The 20430-nt window shown below is 40.1% G+C and overlaps 1 protein-coding gene across 2 annotated transcripts in view; it reads left to right on the top strand.

The window, feature by feature from the left end:
• Window positions 1-20430, top strand: part of FAM114A1 (family with sequence similarity 114 member A1) — a 48357-nt gene that overhangs the window by 9438 nt on the left and 18489 nt on the right. Inside the window, exons 3-7 of one of the 2 annotated variants that reach the window (XM_081147543.1) lie at window positions 4797-4884; window positions 12811-12924; window positions 13041-13147; window positions 16253-16387; window positions 19555-19707. In XM_081147543.1, the coding sequence (XP_081003669.1) occupies window positions 4797-4884; window positions 12811-12924; window positions 13041-13147; window positions 16253-16387; window positions 19555-19707 (597 nt within the window). The remainder of the gene's footprint in view (window positions 1-4796; window positions 4885-12810; window positions 12925-13040; window positions 13148-16252; window positions 16388-19554; window positions 19708-20430) is intronic. The other variant, XM_081147542.1, reaches the window with a different exon arrangement.

The raw sequence follows: 20430 nt of genomic DNA on the forward strand, positions 1-20430 counted from the left end.
GCCAAGATTCAGAGTCAGAAATGAGGGATGGAAGCCATGAGAATAGAGTATTTTAAGAATGAAAAAAATGGTTAATCTGCAGATGCTACTGAGAGGTGGGGAAATAAAATGAGTCCATGGCTTTGACAAAAAAAGGAAGTCATTGTGACCGTGACAAGAATGGTTTCATGAAGTAGTGGCCATGGGAGAGTTACTGTGGTGGGTGGAGGAGTGAAGAGAGGGTGGATACAGAAGGGAGGCACCTTTTCTAGGAGGTGAAGAAAGACTTGGAGCAGAAAATAGGTTAGGTTTGAAAGAAACGTTATGTCATCGTGATTTGCATTTGTTGGTTTTAAGATGGAGGAATCGAGAATGTGATTGAAAGTAACCAGTAGAGAAAGGTTGAAAAGTCAGGAGAAAAGGGAAAACCAACCTACCCAGGCCCAAAGGGGTTGAGGTGGAGGTGATAATTGGAACTAAGAGGAAGACATCACCTCCATAGTGATAGAGGGGAAGGAAGGCATCGTGAGTGGGGGTGCAGTAATCTTTAATTTGTGTTTAGACGGGTTTTTGGTGTAAGCCAGTGTGTTTTTGCATAAAAAGGACTGCCTAGACTTTTCATTTGGTTAAACAATTAGTGTTCAATTTATTATGGCTACAAATTCAAAATTTCAGTTCTCCCTAGGCCTTATAGTTACCTCACAAATTTTTATTTAGAAACCTAGCAAATTGAACAATCACTTTCAAGGGCTTTTGATTAATGCTTGGCCCTTTTTACCAACTTAAACACATTTAAATATTTTTAAACAGCGTCTATAAACTTAATATGTTCTATTTCCTTTTTAAGTACGTCATTTATCTACTTAAACAAAACCTTGCTAAGTGCTTAATAATTGTTACAAATACATTAAATTCATAGAGTGGGTCTTAAGACCTCTTAGATGCATAATTTCTGGAAGATTTCAACTTAAAATCAGAAGTCTGATAATTCATTTATTCATTTTAATTGGTTTTTAAACATTGATGCTCCAATTGGTCAAATTCCTTAAACCTTAGTAGTACAGAAAAGACCAAATATGCACAAAACTTTAATAGCCTGACTTTGATGCTTTAAGCCTTTCTGTATTTATTTTTAAGTCTTACCGGAATTGGATGATCCATACTCACCAAGGAAGAAAATTACCTGGAAATAACTGAGGCCATTTTCAAGCCAATACTTTGACAGAGCTACAGGCAATCCAGAGCAATTCACATCCTCCCAAATATCACATGGAATCCCTTTTTAGAGAAGCTGTGTCATGAGTTACAAAACCTAAACAGGGTTTGGTGTCACAGCTCTCATCATTCACATGCCTAGACACATGTTATACACACAGTACCTGAATCTTGGTCTACTCAAGGAAATAGGACAACCAGGTTGATCTTTGATTTTTAAGACAGGTTCATTTATTTTCTATCTAAATGTTAAAGACCTTTTCACTCTATGGAATCTAAAATTTGTACATTTTTTTCTGTCTAATGATTCCGTTGAACTTTATAGCCTAAAATAAATAAATAAATATTTTTTCTATTGAAAGATCTTTAAATAAGATACCAGGTATATAAATGTCTTTTCTACTTAAAGAACCTTGAACTTAGTGGAATCTTGCATTCTTTCATGTTCTTAGGTCTACACAGTGGTTATAGGTGTTTCAATGATCTCCACTTGAGTTTTCGACATTCCTCTTGATCAAGCCAAGTCTGATTTGCTGTTACCAGAGAAGGTCATTCTTCTGAGATTTTAGGGGGAGAGGGCAGGAAGTTTAGAGAGTTTTCATCTAATGACTTCTGTTTTCTGTATATAGGATGTGAAGTTGTCTGATAAAGGAGGTAGGGGTTACATGGCATGAGGGTGAGAAAAAAGCTTTAAAATAACCATATTTGATAAGGGAAGATCTGAATAGATCCATTCTGCCTACTTTATGGTCTCACAAATATGTGACATTAAAGCCATTTAAAGTGGAAACAATACTCATGGTGAGATATATTTATAATTCATGTTGAACATTTAGTTTATGTGGTTTTTATATTAAATGTGCATGCTTAGTCATTTGAGTATTTGCCACTGATAAATATTATTTGCAGCTGATCAGGAGGTCACAGCTCAGTGTCAAAGGAGCTTTATTAATAAATCAATTGAAGTTGTCACTTATTATACTGCAAAAAGTTCCAGATTTATTTCACACTTATTTTCATTTGCTAGTCAATTACCAGCTGTCAGAGCATATTAAGTATTGTAAATTTGAGTCAGAAGCTGTCACCCTTAAATGTATTAACTTTCCTTAATCACATAGGTAGTGATTTTTTCCATGAAAGAATGATATTAATCATCAGCTTACATCTGTCTTCATGTGGTATAAAATTGCCATTGGCTTCCATTGCTGAAGTGAAGTAAATCAATGTAGACACCAAAAATGAAAGCATACAGTCATGAATCATGAGTATTTCGATTCATGTTAACAGGCTTCTCATTGTTGCCAACAGGAAAAAAAAACAAAAGCCAACTTACTTCTTAGTGTTAAAAATATACTTTATTATTATTATTATTATTACTAGTTAACATTTATGAAGTATTTATTAAGTGTCAGGCACTATGCTCACAGCTTTATATGAATTATTTCTTTTAATATTTACAATAAACCTCTGAGTTCATTGGTTCTTATGCTTATACAAGGTATATACAGGGTATGCTTATAATACCATACCTTGTGTTCTGTAATGAAGTAAGCAATGGTTTAAAGTAACTTGGACTTGAGTAACTTGTTGCTCAAAATGGCAAAGCCTGGAGTCAAGCCCAAGCAATTTAATTCCATAGCCTTTTCTCTTGACCAGCAGTCTATACTGATGGGTGGTGTTTGATATTTACTAAGTGAATCAGTTAGGAATGCATTTGGGTGCAAGTAACCAAAATCCAACTTATAGTAGTTTATAAAATAGCAATTTGTTTTTTCCTCACTTAATGGAAAGAATGAAGATAGACAGCAACCCACGTTGGTTTAGCTCAGCAGTGCCAGAACCAGTGTCTGGGATTCCCTGGCCTTTCTCTCATGGCAGCAAAAATGACTGCTTCTGTTTCAAGCATTATGTCCACATTCAGGGCAGGAAAAGGGGAGAGGAAAGAGCTGGCACTAGTCATAACTATATAATTTATTATGAAAGCAAAACGTTCCCAGTTATATCTCATTAGCTTAAAACTGTTTCACATGTCCACTCTTATCTGCAACAGTGGCAGGCAGCAGGGAAAGGGGTGTTGGAGATGACTGATGGACCAGTCTTAGGTCAAAATTTATAGAATCTACAAACTTTGTAGGAATTTTTCACTTTTTCCTTAACTACTTTTTTTCTTCCTTTTTTTTTCTTCTTTTTTTGTTTTTCTTTTTGGAGTGAAAGAGCTGTGATTCTCCCACTCCTAATGTGTTCTTGCCTCATTTTCAAGAATGTATTCCTAGATAGTAAGAGAAAGCTGTGGTTTCACTAATTGGATCAGAACACATTGGTTGCAAGTAACAGAAGCTATTGCACACTTAAGAAAACAGATGAGCCTGGCCGGGCATGGCTCAGCGGTTGAGCATCGACCTAGGATCCAGGAGATCTAAGTTCAATTCCTGGTCAGAGCACATGCCGGGGTTGCAGGCTCGATCCCCAGTCAGGGGTGTGCAGGAGGCAGCCAATCAATGACTCTCTCATCATTGATGTTTCAACTCTCTCTCTTCCTCTCTCTGAAATCAATAAAGATTTTTTTAAAAAGAAAATTGATGAATTTCAGTTACTTATTCAACATATAAATGCATCAGGCATTCGTAAAATGCGATGCACTCTCTTCTTGGTTCTGGGGATACATCAGTGGAGAGGAAGAGAGAAGAGAAACACGCACACACGCACACACACACGCACACACATACACATTACGCAGGAATCTCATGGGACCCGAAGATAGGAATACAGCAGAGCCTTGAAGAAGAACAGGAACCAGGGGCTGAGAAGGTGTCAGGAATTCAAACAGCTCCTCTGAATATGTCATCTTCGTTCTACTCACTCTGCTTTCTCTTAATTCTTAGTCTGCGTGGTGGATAGACTATGTCACCCTACGTCGCCTGAGTTCTCACCTTTTGGTCAGCAACCAGCTTAAGCAACCAGAGTCTCTCAGTCCCAATTCAAACACCTTAGTAAAAGGATTTGAATCTACCAAGCCCATGGACAGGGAGAGAGATGGTTACCTTAAGGTGTCTACCTGAAAAGGCTACCTGTTTCTGCTACCATCTCCAGACTCATTGATGCTTTTCTAGGCACTGCCTATTAACCATGGCAAAGCTCCCTCCTACCCTCCCAGAGATTTGAAAGTTAACTCTATCTTGAAGAGCACAGTTGTTTAGTTCTATAGAAACTGCACGAGTCAAAGTTGTTTTGAACTTTTTCAAATCACTCTTGTGCTCGAATATGTTAAATCCTTTCCCCCCTACAGCCCTGGCCCTGTCTTCCAGATAATGGGAGATTTGGGTCTTGATTGATATCAAACTCCCTTCTTCTCACTTCAAGCCAAGCCCTCAGAAGCTAACAACACTACTTATCAATTTGGTTCCAAAGTACATTTTGCAGTGTGGGTTGGTAAATTCTTTTTATGGCCCTTATAAACTATAAACCAGTGAGACATGGTTCTTGGTGATTTTTTGAAAAGCAACACAAAATACCAAACTTCTCTTTGTTTCAAACCAATGTATGTTCTTCCATTCAGAGATAAACTGAACTGCTGATCTCCCATCTAATCTGTTTTTCTACAGGCTGTGGATTCCTCTCCACAAGGAGGGAGATGGGCAGGCTGGGGATCCTGGGGCAAATCTCTGCTCTCATCAGCATCTGCCACAGTAGGTAAGCATTCTGTCTTGCATTTGAATGGATACAGTTCAGAAGCCTAAAAGGATATGATAGTTTAATCATACTATGTGCTGATAGAGTTTAACATTAGTGCTTACTGTTCTAAGTGCTTCATAAATGTATTAATACATTTATTCCTTAAAATAACCCAATAAGGAGGTACTCGTATTTACTCCATTTTAGAGAAAAGGAAGCTGAATAGCAGAGAGACAAAGACCTTTTCTGAAGTCAGGAGGAGCTGGGTTGAGATTTGAACCAAGTAGTATGGCTTTTTATATAAAAACCACTATATTATATTGACTCTTAAAATATAAGATTTGGGTTTTTAAAAATGTATTGTTGCCTGGCCAGCATGACTCAGTGATTGAGCATCGACCTAGGATCCAGGAGATCGCAGTTCCATTCCCAGTCAGAGCACATGCCCAGGTTGCGGGCTCGATCCCGGGCAGGGGCATGCAGGAGGCAGCTGATGATGACTCTCTCATCACTGATGTTTCTCTCTCTCTGTTCCTCTCCCTCCCTCTCTCTGAAATACCTGAATACCACCTGTAAGTTGCTCCTAAGGCATATTTTGGAGATTTCTGGGCTGGACGTGCTGCAACTTTACATAGTAATAGTAGCTAAAATAATACCAATATATACTTTAGAACTAGATAAGTACCTTTGTGGACCTGATAGAGAACTAAAACATACCGCACAAGGAGAGGCTGAAGTCATGGGTTCCAAAGCTGGAAACAGGAGGTGGTCGTGGTTGGGAGCTGTACTCCCGAAAGATAATAGGGATCACAAATGTCCCGCAAGTGGAGAAGTGCCAGAGCTGGGCTCACAGCCTGAAGCAGGATTGGAATAGGGCTCAGCCACCTAAGAACAGAGGCTTTAAAAAGTTGTGGGTAGCCCGGCTGGCATGGCTCAGCGGTTAAGCGTCGACCTAGGATCCAGGCGATCAGGGTTCGATTCCCGGTCAGGGCACATGCCCGTGTTGCGGGCTGCAGCCAATCAATGACTTTCTCATCATTGATGTTTCTGTCTCTCCCTCCCCCTCTCCCTTCCTCTCTCTGAAATCAATAAAGATATATTTTTTTAAAAATAATAAATAAATAAATAATAAAAAGTTGTGGGTAACTCCTGGATTGTGGCCTATATTGATCTGCTACCTTGGAGTTGGGCGGCAAGCTAGTCTTCCTTCCATTATGCGGAGGCAAATACCCACCCAGGGCTTTGCAGCGTTAATAGTTTATTGTCATAAGGCGAAGAAACTTATTGGAAAGCAGAGCACTCAGAGCAGTAGACAATCTCTTGAAGGTTTATAAATTGCCTGCAGAAAGTAAAGAAAGAAAATAACCATGTATCCCATTGCAATTGATTTCCACTCAGAAACCTTATGTTACCCCTAGGGTGATTCCAATTGCAGACAAGAGCGCAGAACACATACTCTGTAATAAAACACAGAGCTGTCAATTCAGCACTAGAAACAGAAACCAATACTTTTTTTTTTAATCCTCACACGAGGACATGCTTTTATTGACTTTAGAGAGAGAGGGAAGGAGAAAGAGTGAAACGTCAATCAGTTGCCTCTCACACACGCCCTGACCAGGGATCGAACCCACAACCTGGGTATGTGCCCTGACCCGGAATCAAACCAGCAACCTTTTGATGTACGAGACAATGCTCTAACCAGCTGAGCCACACCAGCCAGGGCGAAACCAACACTTCTAACAGTTGTTGAAAAACTGCTGTCACAATCATTAGAACTGGCAGTAGAGGAGTTGGAAAATGGAAACATTTAGAAGGTGGTTGTCTCTTGGAAAGAGCACTGTACCAGGAGTCATAAGACCTGAGACCAGGTCCTGACTGCTACCACTTATGATCACAAAGCACTGTCACTAACTAGCTACACCATGCACTTCACCTCTCTGAGACTCAGCTTCCTTATTTAGAAAAGTGTGGGTGAGGGAACTTGACAAATTCTAAGATTCCTTCCATCTTCTGCAATATGGTGTTTCCATAGTCTGTAGCTATATACAGAAGGACAAAGGTGTTTGTAAGTACTGTGCTAAGTGGAAAAATACAGAAAATGGATCGACTTTTTGATACTCTGTATTTTTCTATTTTGTCTTTGCCTCACTACGTTGACCCCAAAGTTAAAGGAAAATAAGAAAAAGCTACCTTCCCAATGCTTATATAAAATCAGGCATTTCTCAGCCAAGAATTATTTTTGGAAAGGCTGTAACTCTTGCATTAGTTTTATCCACAGCTGCACTGTCATCATATTCTAAGAAGACCCATGCCTTTGGACAAGTTCATAAAATGCAATAAAAGTAGTTATTATTGAAGATCTGGATAGAAACCAGAATGGGAAAGGAAAATGTAAAAAAAAAAAAAAAAAGAAAAAAGATTTTGATAATTTCAAAGTGATGTTGTGAGAACCAGATGTGATTTCCCACAAGCCTCTTAGAGACCTGATTGGTTCCTAGAATGTACTAAGAGCAATGGACAAATAATCAGAATGAAAGTCAACAGTGCTGAAACTCATACAAATATGTATACAGAGTAAAAGCGCCATGGTAGAACAGAGCAGTGTATTCCTAGATACTACAAATGGCCTAAATGTTTATTTAAAATTCTAGTTTTGACAGTTTTATGAGTCTACACACCTTCTGGAAGAGAACCTGAGCAGGGGGAGGTGCATCTGATCTGCATACTTACTTTTCAAAATTACCATTGTCCCCTCCATTCTTTCCCAAGTTACACTTTTCTTTCCTTCTGCACATTTTAAGGAAACCCTTCTACCAGCACTGTCAGAAGTAATGACAGCACTTATTACAGAGAATAGCAAACTTGTCAAAATGATACTAAAATGAGAACTCTTAACTGTGTACATCACTATTAATATCACATGAATTCATGTGATATTGCTGATGATGTAAGAATTCTCCAGAATCATGATTAGAGTTTGATTCATGGGTACTTTCTACTGGTCCCTATGCTCGAGGACCCTCAAGTAGGACACCAGCTAACTCATTCAGGGCATTCTCCCTTTTTAGATTGCTTTAATTTTTAATATAACATTTCTTTCCTTTTATTTCAATTATTTCTTTATTTTTCTTTTTAAAAAATGAATACATAGGAAAGAAACTAAGAAAGTAGGATTCATGCTTGGAATTTGTTCATGATCCTTTACAATCTATGAATGTGGCCCAGGGGTCAATGAATTTCTGTTTGATGGCTCAGCAAACACTCTCAGTTCAGAATGACTTCTTATCAGTTTTGACCTTTTTAAAGAGATGTCTGACTACAGAGTGGACATCAGTCATCATCATGGAGAGAGAAGACTTTTCCAAAAGGAAGGTTGGTGGCTCCTCTTTTTGCTGCGCTGGTTTGCTTTAGTTGAGCACAGCAACACCACCTGTGTGTTTTGCTAAACAACTACTCCTCATAACTTTTCATAATATCTTGAATTCATTAATAGAAGAGTCTATAATGCAGTCAATACAGGATGGGACAAAAGTAGGTTTACAGTTGTGACTACATGAAACAGAGTATTCTTGTATTATTATTTATTAATACTAACAACTGTAAACCCACTTTTGCCCCACCCTGTATTGTTCTATTTCTCAAAAATTCACACAAATAAGAATATAAATTGATGCAACTCTCTGAAGAGCAATTAGCACTATCTATAAAATTTTAAATGTGCATACTTCGAGCCTGGCAATTGCACTGTTGATCTTTTGCCAAAGTTCACTAGTATATATGTACCAAGATGTTCACTATAGAATTCACTCAGCAAATACTTACCATAGCAGGCACTATTCTAGGCACTAGAGATGAAGCAGTGAGCAAATAAGACAAAGACCCCAGCCCTAGTAGAGTTTACATGCTAATGACAGGAGACAGACATAAACAAGACACATTGAATAGAAAAATTATGTAGAGGACTAGAAAGTAGTAAGTTATAAAAATGTAAAGCTGAACAGGACAAGAGAGGTCAGGAAATGAAAAGGAAGAAATGTTATCTTAAAAATTAAATCAACTTAAAAAGGGGGAGCTGCTGCCCGTCGGTGTGGCTCAGGTGGCGGAGCGTCATCCCACGCACAGAAAGGTCTCCGGTTCGATTCGTCAGGGCACACGCCCAGGTTGCGGGTTCAGTCCCTGGTCAGGGTACGACCGATCAAAGTTTCTCTCTCCCTCATCTGTCTTTTAAAAAATCTGTAAAAACATATTTTAAAAAATAAAAAGGGAGAACTCCCTGAATTAGTTAACTGGTGCCCTCCTAGGGGGCTCCTTTAGTACATAGGAACAATAGAAACCATCCATAGAGCTACTCAGGCATCCAGATGCTGCCTAGAACTGCTCTTGCTCCCCTAGGTTACCACTTGGTCAGAGAGACCCTCCCACCATCAACAAATTATTTCTATCATCTAGAAAAAGAGGAGACTGCCCTTCAATAGGGTTTTGATCTCAGCAGAACTCACAGGAAGAGGGCTTAGTGAAATCATAGTGCTTTTTGAGAAGAAAAAGTGAACCAGGGGTGTAAGAAAGCACCATACAGTGTCTTGGGATCTGTTCCTGCACAGCACAGGCTGATCCTAAAAGCATCAGCCATCCAAGGCATGGCTGAAAAGGCAGGGTTGGATCCCCAAAGTTTCACTGCACCTGTGACCTTCACCTTGCTGTTTGGTCAAGGTAGGGTAAGTCAAGCTAATTTTAGCATAAACCAATGTTTTTAAAATGAGGAAGCTCCTAATCAAAGATCTAGTTTCCAAGGAGTTATAGAAATGGGACTAAGATGACATTTAATCAACTATAAATGGCATATACAATTTTAATATAACATAGTGATTGAGCATGTGAGTTCTAGAGTCAGAAGGATTACGTTCAAATCCTGCCTCTGCTACTTATTGGCTTTGGGACATTGGGAAAGTGATTTCACATCACCAGGTCTCAGTTTTCTCAATTGTGAAATGGGCGTAATAATATCCCTTACCTCATAAGGTTATTGAGTAGACTCAATGAGATAATTTACTAAAAAGTTTTAGTCCCATTCCTGGGACATAGTAAGTGCTCAGTAAGTGTAGGCCATACCAAAAGTTTCATATTTCTCCTCAGTGACTGTAAAACCCTAGGAAGGAGATGTTATAATCCTCCTTTCAGAAAAGACACAACAGCAGATACTCGGAGAGGTTAAGTAACTCACCAAGGTTGCACAGCTAATAAATGATGAAACCAAAATTCCTCCACAAGGTTCTTGACTCCTAAGTTTAGGACCTTTTCCACTAGAGTATAAGTGATAAATTAAACACCAGCCAATCATTTTACATTTATTTTTAAATTATACAGTATCACAACATTTATATAACATTCTTACCTTCTTAGCAACATGGCATATGTCAAGGGGTAGAGAGTATTCCATCTTCAGAACCATGGAATTTGGAGGGTTTTAATTTCTTTGAGGATACTAGGGTTTATGATGACATGAACAAACTAGTCTAAGAACTATACCCTATAGTATTATTCATATTTGTCGTTTTCTCTGTTGTTGGTAGCACCAATCAATATCTCAGAATGAATCCCTCCCGGTCAAAGGGCGACAATGACTCCACATTTTTACTTCCTTGTTCTGAGCACTAGATGTCACACTAAGTAAAGTTTTAGAAGTTATTCTTCAAAGTGGGGTGTGGTGTACAATGTAAACCCTAGCTATGAAAAAACCATAGCTTTATATTTCTAGTAGAATGCCATAAAGGTGTTCTTTCACTAACAAAAGAATTCAGGAAAAAAGAACTATTTATCAGAATATATCATTGGAGGAACCTTAAATATGTGCAATTCTTTGTACATAATTATACCTCAATAAAGCTGTGTGTGTGTGTGTGTGTGTGTGTGTGTGTGTGTGTGTGTAGTTGGAGTAGCAGCCTATTGTCATGTCTGTTAAACAGACACATCCCGTTGATATGCACATAAGAATGGCATTTCCTTCCAAAACAAAGCAATTTTTCTAGAGGATCAGACATGGTCCTAACCTGCAGAGGGGGGGGGAAGGTGAAAGAGGAGATAGTGACAGTCAGGTTTAATAAACCCCGAATGGTCTCAGGGAAGGATGTGGAATCATCTTTCTTACGCAGCTTGTGCAAAGAAGCTGTAGCAGATGCCTCCCAGCCATCTCAAACTCATTCACTCCTTGATTTTAGCTCTCAGAAATCTAGGTGAGAATCATAGCTTCAGATCTGGATGTACATTATTTCCTTTCGAAAAATATGTTTTTAAAAGATGGCAAGGAATATGGACTCCGTATGTAAATAAGTTAGATGATTATATTCTGTAACTTAAATGTGTTACTGAAACTCCAATAAGTTCCCAGTGAAATGCTTGGAATTTGTTGGAAGCTAGAGAGAATTAATTCAAGTCTTAGTTTTGGCAGTTACAGTGCATCTTTCCCCCCCACATAACTCAATAATGAATTTGAACTGTATTTAATGATCTGCACATGAATATAGACATATATTTCTGCATGTAATTAACATTGTAAACATTGTAAATAATATTTCAGGGTTCTCTAGATTGTGTATAATGGCAGGTGATTCCCACTGGATATAAGTAGTCCTGTGTCTCTTGGGTGAATATCAGTGTCCTAATTATGTTAAGATAGCTCTGATGAAGCCACAGCTGATACAATACTACTATTTGGGTTTGGGATTCATCCACGTCTTTCTCTTATTCAGGAGTGGAAAGCTGATCATTTTAATAGTTCCTTCTAAGACCAGGTGGTTCTCTTTGGCTCTAAGTCCTGCCACGACTTGGGACTTTTCCCCACACGTATTAATATTGCTGCTGCCTGGGGTTTTAACAGCCAGAGGCTGTCCAGGTCCCAAGTGAAATCTTTCATTGTCTCCCAGAATGCTAAGGGGAGGCGAGTGCTGTGAGGTTGGCAGCTCGTGCTGTTTCTCCTTCGAGAACTCAAACAGCCACTTAGGAGCATCAGGAGACCTTTTTGTTCCGCTTGGGAACTCTGAGAAAAGCTATAGCTCATCATGAGGGCCTCTAAGGAGAAGGAAAAAAGCTGCAGAATAAAATGTAGACAAGAATATTTATTAAGCCCAAGGGTGTGTGTGTGTGTGTGTTAGTGTGTTGGGGGGCGGGGATGGGAAGGTCAGCTCTGTATTTACCAAATAGTTACTGAATACCTACTGTGCTGGATCTGGGAGATAGAGGTTTTGTCCCTGCTCAGATGGAGTGAAGCCAGTGCCCTTCCTCCTGGCTGACTATCCGTATAGCTTGTGTTTAGACTGTTACTGCTTAAGACAACTGTCAGAGCTGTTGGGGGCTGTTCCTGGTTTTCCCACGGGCTTGCTTTTTGATTCTGACATACGGGCTCCCTGACCCTTCTCTCTCCATACTAAAGGAATGACTAACTCGTTGAAAGAGCATGTTAAGAGCAACTGATTTCAATTCACCAAATAGCAATGGAGCACCTGCCACGGGCAGGGCCTGCAAGGAATAAAAAAATGAATGATGCTTACCTGCCTTGAGGAGCTTGGAAGAGAGAAAAGAAGCTAAGACAGGGACAGTATTCACAGGTAATATCTTCGCTTTGGAATCCCAGGTTGCTAGTTAGACGGTGTGAGAAGCCAAATGGAATAATAAAACATCTGGGAGCACTTCACTTCGGTTTCTCTCGTTTGCTCCCCACAACGACCCAATGAAGAAACTGAGTCACTGAGAGATTAGGAAACTTCTCCAAGGTGGCCCAACCAGGCAGGGCTGAAGCTGAGCTGGGATTGGAACCCACATCTGAGGGATTGCAAAGTCTGTGCTGTTCACCACCACACTTCCTTACAACCACTCTGGAAGATGAGCTATGGAATTTGCAGACCGTGGACTTCTGCTGTATCCATGAACCGTGTTTTTATTTCCTGATAGGTCATGGGTTGACAGCCGTCAAGGAAAAAGCAGGGGCCACCCTACGGATTCACAGTGTAAATTCTGGCTCTTCTGAAGGGGCCCAACCTGACACGGAAAATGACGTCCCTCAAAGTGAGTAATGTATTTATCTGGGGGGCTTCTTGGGCTTGGGCTGTATGACACTATGTGCACAAGTAGAAGATTTCAGATCAGCAAAATAAACCATAAAGGGATGTTTTTCTCTTTAGTAGCAGATGCTGCCACAGATCAGAGCCCCGCAGAAGGCCCACCCACCTCTCCTTCCTCGGGGTCCCGGGGCATGCTCTCAGCCCTCACCAACGCGGTTCAGAACACAGTAAGTCGTTAGCTGCTTCCTCTGTTTTCCCTGGTGTCTCCCAGCTCCTTGCTTAATATCTCTACTTACCCGTGACCTAGATACATCAGAGAAAAGATGGCCTTGCTCATAACTTTCCATTATGGTTTTGTTATGCTTTCTCCTACAGAGTAGGCGTAACCTTGGAACCAAAACAATAAGGGCAAAACAAAATGCATTTTATGTTTAAAAGAAAGGAGCTGCTTAAAAGGAACATTTTTCAGTCTGATGTAACAGAGTCCTCCAGCTGCTGCAAGGACAGCCTCTGGCTGTGAGGAGAGAGGGCTCTTTCTTAGAGCTGGGGCAGCTGGTTTCCCTCAGTGCTCTGTGTCTCTTAACCTTCAATTTGAAAAACTGGAAAACCATTTAAATAAAAATAAATACTAGTAAAGAGTCAGGAACTACATCCCCGAGATGTTTCTAAAGTGTTTCCAGATAACTAAGGCCAACTTTCTTCTCCCATTCCCACCTCCCAGTTTCTACTCTCCCTTCCTCAAATAACCCGGAGTCTGTCCCCCACACACCCCACCCCCAACTGGAGGGAGGGCTGCCTACCTCTTAAAGAAACTTGTTATTGGCAACAAAACACAGATAAGTAATGAAAAAGGGGGAGACACCCCAGCTGAGGTGAGGTAGCTGGTGTTCAGGGTCAGGAAAAAAAGGTTTATTTTCTGCTATGTAAAACCAACTAACTGGTTTTTCTAGAAATATGCTCATGTTCAATTTATTCACTCACTCATTTTTTTAAAGGTGATTAACCATTATATACCAGGAGGTATGCTAGGTGCTGGGCATATGCTGACAAACTAGAGGGCACAATATTCCAGAACACAGAGACAACTCAACAGGCAAATACAAGGCAACATGGCAAGAAGAGGGGCTGTGGACACACATAGGAGGGTGTCCTACCCAGACTTCGGGGTCAGGGCATGCGAGAAATAGAAAACGACTGCTCCTCAACTTGATGCTTGAGGACCTCTAGACTGAGTAGGGTGAATGAGGAGCAGCAGAGGTGTTTCAGGATCAAAGAGCAGTACAAGTCCAGTATGCCCCGGGGAATGTGTAGGGCTAGGTGTGGGAAGGTGTTCTTTTAAAATTTCTGGTGTAAGAAATGAATTCACTGTCTCCCTGAGCTGCCGCACAGGGCACTCTGAGTTTGTCTTCAGCATCCTCACGTTCCTTCCTGTGTTCTCTCCAACCTTCTGGTCCAGTAGTCCCCCCTTATCTGGAAGGGATATGTTCCAGGATCCCCCTTAGATACCTGAAACCACGGATAGCACTGAGCCCTCCTTATACTACTTTTTTCTGTACATATTCATCTTTTCACCAGAAGGAAGCACTTTATGGCTTCTCTTTGGCACATCCGAACTGCCAACATGACTACTCTTGTGCTTTGGGGACATTGTTAAATAAAATAAGGGTGGCTTGAACATAAGCACTGTGAGAACGTGACAGTCATCTGATAATCCAGAGGGCTACTAAGTGACCAGTGGGCAGGGGACATATACAGTGCGGACCGCTGGACAAAGGGATGGCTCACATCCAGGGGGGACGGAAGGAGCAGGATCCCATGAGATTTTATCACACTACTCAGAATGGCGCACAGCGTAAAACTTATGAATTGTTTATTTCTGGAATTTTCCATTTAATATTTTTGAACTGAAGCTGACCCCGGGTAACTGAAACCATGGAAAGTGAAACTGAGGGTTGGAAGGTCACTGTATTCTCTTCCCAAGCTACAGACACCCCTCCCAGGTCTGCCCTTACTCAAAGTCCCTACAACTTTCCTTCTCCATTCTGTTCTCTACTGAACTAACCCCCTGTAGAATGTTGGGAGAAAATAAGTCAAATATACACAAGTGTGAATTGCTGATATCCCAGAGTCCTCCCAAAGTATGTGTATTTTCAGATCTTTTTTTGTTTGTTTGTTTTTTAAATATGCTTTATTGATTTTAGAGAGAGGAAAGGAGAGGGAGAAAGAGATAGAAACATCAATGATGAGAGTCATTGATCGGCTGCCTACTACAGGCCCCCTGCTGGGGATCGAACCCATAACCCAGGCATGTGCCCTGACAGGGAATCGAACTGAGGTCTCCTGGGTCATAGGTCGATACTCAATCTCTGGGCCACACCGGTCAGGCTAAGATCTGTTTTATAGTGTGATTATTGATTGACTCCCAAATCTGAAAACAAAGTCTAAATATCCAAGATGGAAATAACAGATAAAGTATATTAACTCAGTGAAATTGAATATTGCTATTGAAGTGATAATTATGGAGGTTGGAAAATGCATGTAGGTGATAATATAATAATAAAATATAATGTATATAAATTCATGTAAGGTGGGAAAAACACAGTTGTATGCATATAGTAATTGCAGGTGTACAGTTGGAGGGTGTGTAGAGGAGTTGCAAAGAATTTAAGCAGTTCCGTTTATATGAACAGTTTACGTGAGTAAATTCTGATTGTTTTAATCTTTTTTTTTTTTTTTTTAAGAAAAACAGTAGCTGACAAAGGGATTCACAGAGCAGTTTCTAAATCCAGTAGTATATGAAATCAACCTGTCTTATTCCATCAATATACTGATTGTAGGCAGTTATTGCTAGTTTCTAAAAGTATGTAAGAGCCATCTGAAACAGCCTGAGGGCCCTACGCTCCAGGGACCGAGATTAAAAGTTCCCTAAACCAGCAAGGGTATTTGACATTTTAATAAATTGCTCCAAATAACTCCGTTACTTGGATGAACATTTTTTCAAACAGAAGTAGCAATTGGGTCACCTATTAATTTTATGTCTTTGATACATATCTACTCATACACAGAGACCTGGTAAAATTAATCCCAAACATGTTTTGGTTTTTCCTAACCATCCTTTTTAAATAACATTGTATGTCCTACAAATTATATGACATATACTTTTCCAAGGGAAAGAAAATAGGATGAAATGGATAATAAATTTCCTGATAAAAAAAAAAATTGTGACTTTATATTGATTTTAATATTTAAAGATAGAGCCGTCTCGGAGTTGCTGACTGCTGCGAAACAGCAAAATGTAAAAATCTAATCTCATGCAATTACCTCACCGGCAGGGTAAAAGTGTCCTAACAGGTGGGCTTGATGCTTTGGAATTCATTGGCAAGAAAACCATGAATGTCCTCGCGGAAAGTGACCCAGGCTTTAAGCGGACCAAGACACTCATGGAAAGAACTGTTTCCTTGTCTCAGGTGGGATTATATACTTTTGCAAGTTTTTCTTTCAGTCAGTAAAATAAATACATTCTTATTTATCTTTTTTATTAGCTATTTGGGGGGGCTACAAAATTTTACTTATTTTTAATTGAATGTATTGAGGTGACATTGGTTAATAAAATTGTATGAGTTTCAGGTATACAGTTCTACAGTACATCCTCTGTATATTGTATTATGTGTTTACCACCCCAAGTCGATTAGATATTTTGAAGCGCATGGTTCAGACTCAAGTGACACAAAATAGTAGAGAGTGAAAACTGAGTTTCTAATATACCCCTTTCCCTGGCCACTTAGTTTCTCCTGGGAGACAACCACTGTAACAGCTTCTTATGGATTCTATCAGAATTACCATATAGATATAGACATATTGATATAGATAAAGATATATGTAGCTATGCATATACACATATATACACACATATGCACATATATATGTATATACTGTTCAACCAAATGGTAGCCTGCTAACCACACTCTTTCGTACTTTGCTTTATTCAATTAATAATTTTTTGAAAGTTATTCCATTTATGCCATTTGTCTTCACCCTTTCAGTCTGCTATAACAAAATGCCGTGGACAGGGTGGCTTATAAGCATTTGTTTCTCCTAGTTCTGAAAGTTTACATCCTTGTAAAACAAAGAACTGGACCTGGTCAGTTTCCCAGATTACCATAGTTCTTGTGCCACCTTCACAATTTTTATCGTATCTGTATTAATCTACTGCTAAAAGTAAGTAGCAGTTCTCATAGAAATGTGTCACCCAAGAGGCAACATGAACCATCTGCAGCGTTTGTTCTAATTATACATCTGAAACATGCAAAATGTGTAGTACACAGTATTCTGGGGCACACCTGAGCACTGCTCCTATAATTCACGTGGCCTGCTTAAGCTGGGTCACCACAACACTACCAACTCCATGGATAAAAATCTATGTCCTTAAGAAGCTTTTGTTCCAGTGAAGAGAGGCAAACAAACAATGACCATTACCTAATATTTTAGAAGGTAATGAGTGCTGTGGGAAAAAAAGTAGAGCAGGAGGAGGGTAATCAGGAATGTGGGAGTGAGGGACAAGTTAAATATTAAATTGGATTATGAATTGGGGGTTCATGGAGATAGATAATGGCATTTGAGTAAATACTTGAAGAAGAGGAAAGGCTTGACCATGCAGAAGTCTGAGTAAAGCACATTCCAGTCAGAAAGAGCAGCTTGTGCAAAGGCCCTGGGGCAGTAGTATCTGGTATAAACAGAAAAACATCAAGGGTGCTTTTTGTTGGGAGAGGAGTGAGAAAGGATGACAGCTGTTGAAGATAAGGAGAGAATGGTAATGGGGAACAGACTATGGCGGATCATGAAGGACATTTGTAAGCACCTTGTTTTACTGTTAGTGAAATGGGGAAACTAATGCAACATTTTGAAAAGAGGAGTGACAAATCTGACTTTGAAAGGATCACTCTAGTTACTGTGTTGAAAATAGACTGAGTAGGGAGGCAGGCCAAGGGCAGGAGACCAGTTAGAAGACATATCATTGTCCCAGAAACAGATGCCAGGACTTAAACATGCAAAGAACTTAACTTCCATTTCAGCCCTTTCCTTTCTATTCCCAAGTACAAAGTCAGAGATGGAAGTTGGTGTAGAGAAAGGAAGCAATTTCAATGTCAACTGATTATTTTATTTTATCACCACCAACCCAGCGAGATCAGTGGGGAGGGGTGTGCATGTTACATGCTGTTGAGTTGGTTCTGACTCCCAGTGACCCTGTGACTGAGTGATGTCCACAATTTCCTGTCCTCAGCAGCCCTGCTCTGCTCCTGTAGACTCAGGCCTATGGCTTCTTTCATGAAGTAAATCCATCCCTTATTTGGTCTTGCTTTTCTGCTGCCTTCTATTTTTTCCAGCATTATTGTCTTTTCCAATTCTCTGCCTTCTCATGATGTGCCCAAAGTAGGCCAGCTTCAGTTTTGTCATTTTTGCCTCCAGCGATGTTTCAGGCTTAATTCGCCCCGTAGGACCCACTCGTTCATCGTTCTTGGGGTCCATCTATAGAGCTCTCCTCCGACACCATATTTCACATGAATCCATTTTCTTCTACCAACCTTCTTCGCTAGGTTTTATTGTGTTAAAAATTACCAGTGGCTTGATGGGGTTGTTTGGAAAACTTTAAAATGCAGAGCTTGTACTTATTTAGTTAACGACAAACAGGAGGGAGAATCCTGTCTGCGGCCCTGTGGGCTCTCAGCCAACAACCTCAAGACCCAAAGGAGGAAGTGGCTGATTGTTCTATTGACACATCATAGAAACCAAATCTGTCCTTTTGTGATCTTCCATTCGTGACCTGGTGGTGGCCAGTGCATTTATGGCGCTCTTCACAGGTATTAGGAATGCTGGAAACGTAATGCCCCCTTAAACTTGATAAGGAATCAAATAAATGAAGCCTAAAACCAAAGAAAGTGAGCGCAGGAAACTGGGAATGGCTGGTGGACCTATGTTTGTCTGTTGACTTTTTCCTTAACAAAAACATAACTGGAGAAAAAAAACTATCAGCGAGGAGAGGGACTCAGTCTACAGCCAAACTCCTCATATGAGCAATCTAAGAACTGAAAAGCTAACTCTCTTATTTATAGTCAGTGTCTAGTAAGCAATACATTATGAGTTTATATTTTATTAGTTTTTTGTAGTTTAATAATTACACAACATTTTAAAAAAAATAATATAACTCAGATAAAATCAGGTCAGTTTGGTTCTGCTTTGAAGTCTGCCTAAGTGCAGACATTTCAGTTAACCCTGTCACAATAGATTAAACTTTTCTAGTGCACATATATTTGCTCATTATAAAAAATTTGGACATTTTACAGAATGTCCAAATCACTCACAGAAAACACTTCCAAGGAAACCACTGCTAAGCTTCTGTTATGCTTCTTTCCAGTCCTATTCCCAGGCATAGAACTGTCGCTTTGTTTTGCTGTGTACATAATGAACATGCAAAATTCCAGGTGGAATATTGTGTAAAAATTGTCCGTAGAATCAAAAACATACTTTCCTTAGAAATTCCAAAGCGACTAAAACCTACTCTCACAAATACGAGGTCACCGTGTCTCGTGCAGGAAACAGGCGCACACTGAGTGCTCCAATATTCGTGTTTCTGCAGATGCTGAGGGAGGCCAAGGAGAAAGAGAAGCTGAGGCTGGCGCAGCAGCTCCCGGCCGAGAGGACCGCACACTACGGGATGCTGTTTGATGAGTACCAAGGTTTGTCACACCTGGAAGCTCTGGAAATTCTATCTAATGAAAGTGAAAGCAAGGTACGTCTGCACTGGTCATTTTCAATGACATATCCGTCAACGCGTTTTCTTAAACAGGAAAGAAACTGGAAAATCTGCCATTGAAACATCTCATTTTTAGAGCCTCCTTATTGTGCTAAGCTCACAAATATTGTCCAGCCTGATGACCCCCTCAAGCTCCATATTATTTCCTCTCTGTCCTGTGCCAAGCTATTACTCCTCCACATCCCCAAGACGGCCAGCACAGTAAGAGTCATCACTAGCCCTACCTAATGGTGCAAAGGGCTGCTCAAAAGCGTGGCTGTCAGGCTCCCGACCCTGCACCTCCCTTTGGTGACATAGTACCCAGATCAAAGATGCCCTACCAAGCCCCATCTTCATTCCCACCCAATGCAAACAAAGCAGTTGATGTTTCTTTCAGACTGTAACGTTTTAATGTATTTTGTTTTATGGGTTATATATTTAATCGCCATTTGTTAGACTGCCTGGGCTATTAGGTGCAGTATTATCCTACTGGTGGTTATAGTTCTACTTGGGAGTGCCCCTGAGCAGAAACCTGAGAAGTCACCCAGCAGCCCTGCATGTTCACATTCCCCCACTATGATCTCAAAAAATAAAGCACAAGGAGTAGAAATCAGCTGGGTTTGGTGATTTCTTTTTTGAAGGACCTACGTGGTGCATGTATGTGTGTCTTTAATTAGCAAACACTCATACTGGAACTTATATAGTCACTCTTCTAAGCAC

The sequence above is a fragment of the Miniopterus schreibersii genome, assembly GCF_964146895.1.
Source record: "Miniopterus schreibersii genome assembly, chromosome: 1".
Lineage (NCBI taxonomy): Eukaryota > Metazoa > Chordata > Mammalia > Chiroptera > Miniopteridae > Miniopterus > Miniopterus schreibersii.